The 2,419-nt window shown below is 52.7% G+C and overlaps 1 protein-coding gene across 1 annotated transcript in view; it reads left to right on the top strand.

Annotated features, from left to right (window-relative positions):
* Nucleotides 1–2,419, top strand: part of CACNG2 (calcium voltage-gated channel auxiliary subunit gamma 2) — a 53,565-nt gene that overhangs the window by 48,164 nt on the left and 2,982 nt on the right. The window contains 1 exon segment of the mRNA XM_035903274.1: nucleotides 689–772. Coding sequence (XP_035759167.1) covers nucleotides 689–772 — 84 coding nt within the window.

Here is a 2,419-nt window from a genome sequence, read left to right as displayed (position 1 = left end):
CACCAAGCTTCTTGTAGCCTTATTCTGTGAGAGGACACAAGAGGAGGCCCTGATAAAGGGATGCAAAAACAAGCAGTCATACAGAGAAAGTAGATTAAGAGCTTTTGTTCCCACACCAGAACAACAGGATGTATCCTGCCCATGAAATGAATAGGCAGCAAATTCACAGCTCAGAGAAAGAAGCGCTTTTCCACCAAAACCCAATCACCCCACCATACACAGAGCTGCTGGGATCCAGGTGAAACACAACCATCCACAGTTAGGCCGGTCAATGCTGAGGGAAGGGACCCTGACCCTCGTGCTTCACAGCCTGACCCAGTCTCTGGCTCCCCTTCCCACCCCACCTCCCTCGGAGGCGGGCAGTGCTCTCCCCTCCGCCTGCAGCAGGGGTCATACCTGCCAGCCAAAACCCCTGGTGCTCTCCACCATTGAGCGAGGGGCACTGGGCTAGGTGGGCATCAGGCTGGATCCGGACGGCAAATCCCATGTTCCTGTGCAAATAAGAGGGAGATACGTGCGTGAGTGCGCGAGGGGGGTACCTGGGCGTCTAATGGGCATCCACATGCAAGCCAGAGCGCTGCGTGGGAGGAAGGCAGGGAGGGCACAAAGGGCAATGTGGAGGGCAGCTGCTCCTGCGAGGCAGGTTTTGGTGTTCTCATTTGTTCTGTTTTTTTCTCTTGTTCCCTAGGGAATTTTAAAGGTCTGTGTAAGCAAATCGATCACTTCCCTGAGGATGCAGATTATGAAGCCGATACAGCAGAATATTTCCTCCGTAAGTCTGCAGGCTCTTCTCCTTGCAATGGCTCATAGGTGCTAGCGTCGGGTGCCTTTTGCTTTCCAAAGGTAGGGTGGTGGAGATGCTGGGACCTGTGAGGCTCAGTGGGCCAGAGGAGGTGACCCCAGAGCCTCACCACTCCCCAAAACAGCTCCACTTTTACCTCCCTGGGTCCCTGCCCATGAGACAGTGCAAGTTTCAAACTCATAGTAACAACCAGTGGCTTTTTTTATTAATTACAATATAAATCCAGAGTCTTAATTCAAATCCATTGGATCACTGCTGAGTGGGCATAAGGTCAGGGCTGGGCTAGCAGGGGCAGTGTGAGTGTGTGTGAGTGTGTGCGTGTCCTCCTAAAGCAGAGGAAGTTTGTATTCCCTTACCCGATACTCCAGTTGCATCAGATTTAAGAAATTAGTTGGTTTGTGCCTGAGGGGCGCCTCTTTCCATCTTCACCTTTCCCAAAACACTGCTTGCCTACAGAAGCTGCAGATCTGATCTTTGCTGGGTTTAGTGATTTTAGTGATGGGAACAGGAAGCAGGAATAAGGACAGTCAGAGCCCTTTGAAGAAATGAGCTGGTGCTCACCCAGAGCCCCCGGGAAAGGTGCTGCCCCCCAGGCACATGGCGTCTCCATCAGGAAACCTAACCTGAGCTCCGAGTCCAGCCTGGGACACACGGGTGAAGCTTGCACCCCTCTGCATGTGGGGACGGGGAAGGCAGCTGGGCTGGCCAGCAGGGCAGATCCACGTCATGGGTTGCCCTCCCTGATCACAAGTCAGTGTTTCCACCTGCCCTAGGAGCAGGAGCTCACTCTTCCTTTAGTAGAGCTGAACAGGGATCACACCTCCTCTTAGGTCCCCACCTTGCTCGCCTGCCCTCCCTCCACGAGCCCAACACCTTTCGACATCAGGGGGAGAGATCTTCTCCCTTCAGAAATCTGAGATGAGAGCTCTTGACCTCCCAAGGTTAAGCATCAGAGGTTTCCAAAGGCTGGGAGTCTTTCAGAATAGCTCCTTGTCATTCAGGCATGCTCCAAGCCAGATGTGGAGACCCAGCCCTGCGGCAGAGAGATAATTTAGGCTCTGTGAGGCTCATTTGTATGTGAAGAGAGGCAGATCTTATGCTGCTTCCTCTCAGTTTCTCAAACAGTTCTTCATCCACTGTAAATTGTAAATAACCCAGGGAGACTGCTTCTTTCAGATGCCTTTCTGCAGCATCAGTCTCTTAATCGCTGCATGGCCCCTGAACAGCAGAGCTGAAGGCTGGGGTTTGATCTGGGTTGGCACAGCGACTGTGCAGGCTGCCTCCAGGGGCAAACCAGCTCTTGCAGAGTTGTTTGGGAGCGAGGAAGCTGCTTGCAGCATCAGCTGCACTTCAGAAAGAAGATTTGGGGGAAGGGGGCAAACATCTCAAGAAGGATGGGTCTGTTCCCTCAGAGGGAACAAGATCTGAAGACAAAAATTGGCTCAGCATCAGGCCCTGATGGTGTCCCCAGGGTAGAGCCCTTTTTAAGAAAGAACCAGGTTCAAAGAGGGATTTGGCAAGTCAATAAAGGACTACTTGGGTCACTCTTGAGGGAAGTGGGATTTCTGCTGGCTTAGCCCTGACTGAAGAGAGACACTGCTGAACAGCTTCTCCCCG

The sequence above is a fragment of the Egretta garzetta genome, unplaced genomic scaffold (genome assembly GCF_000687185.1).
Source record: "Egretta garzetta isolate BGI_Z169 unplaced genomic scaffold, ASM68718v1 scaffold51, whole genome shotgun sequence".
Classification (NCBI taxonomy): domain Eukaryota; kingdom Metazoa; phylum Chordata; class Aves; order Pelecaniformes; family Ardeidae; genus Egretta; species Egretta garzetta.
Note: the sequence above shows the minus strand (reverse complement) of the source record. Positions and strands in the feature narration are given on the sequence as shown.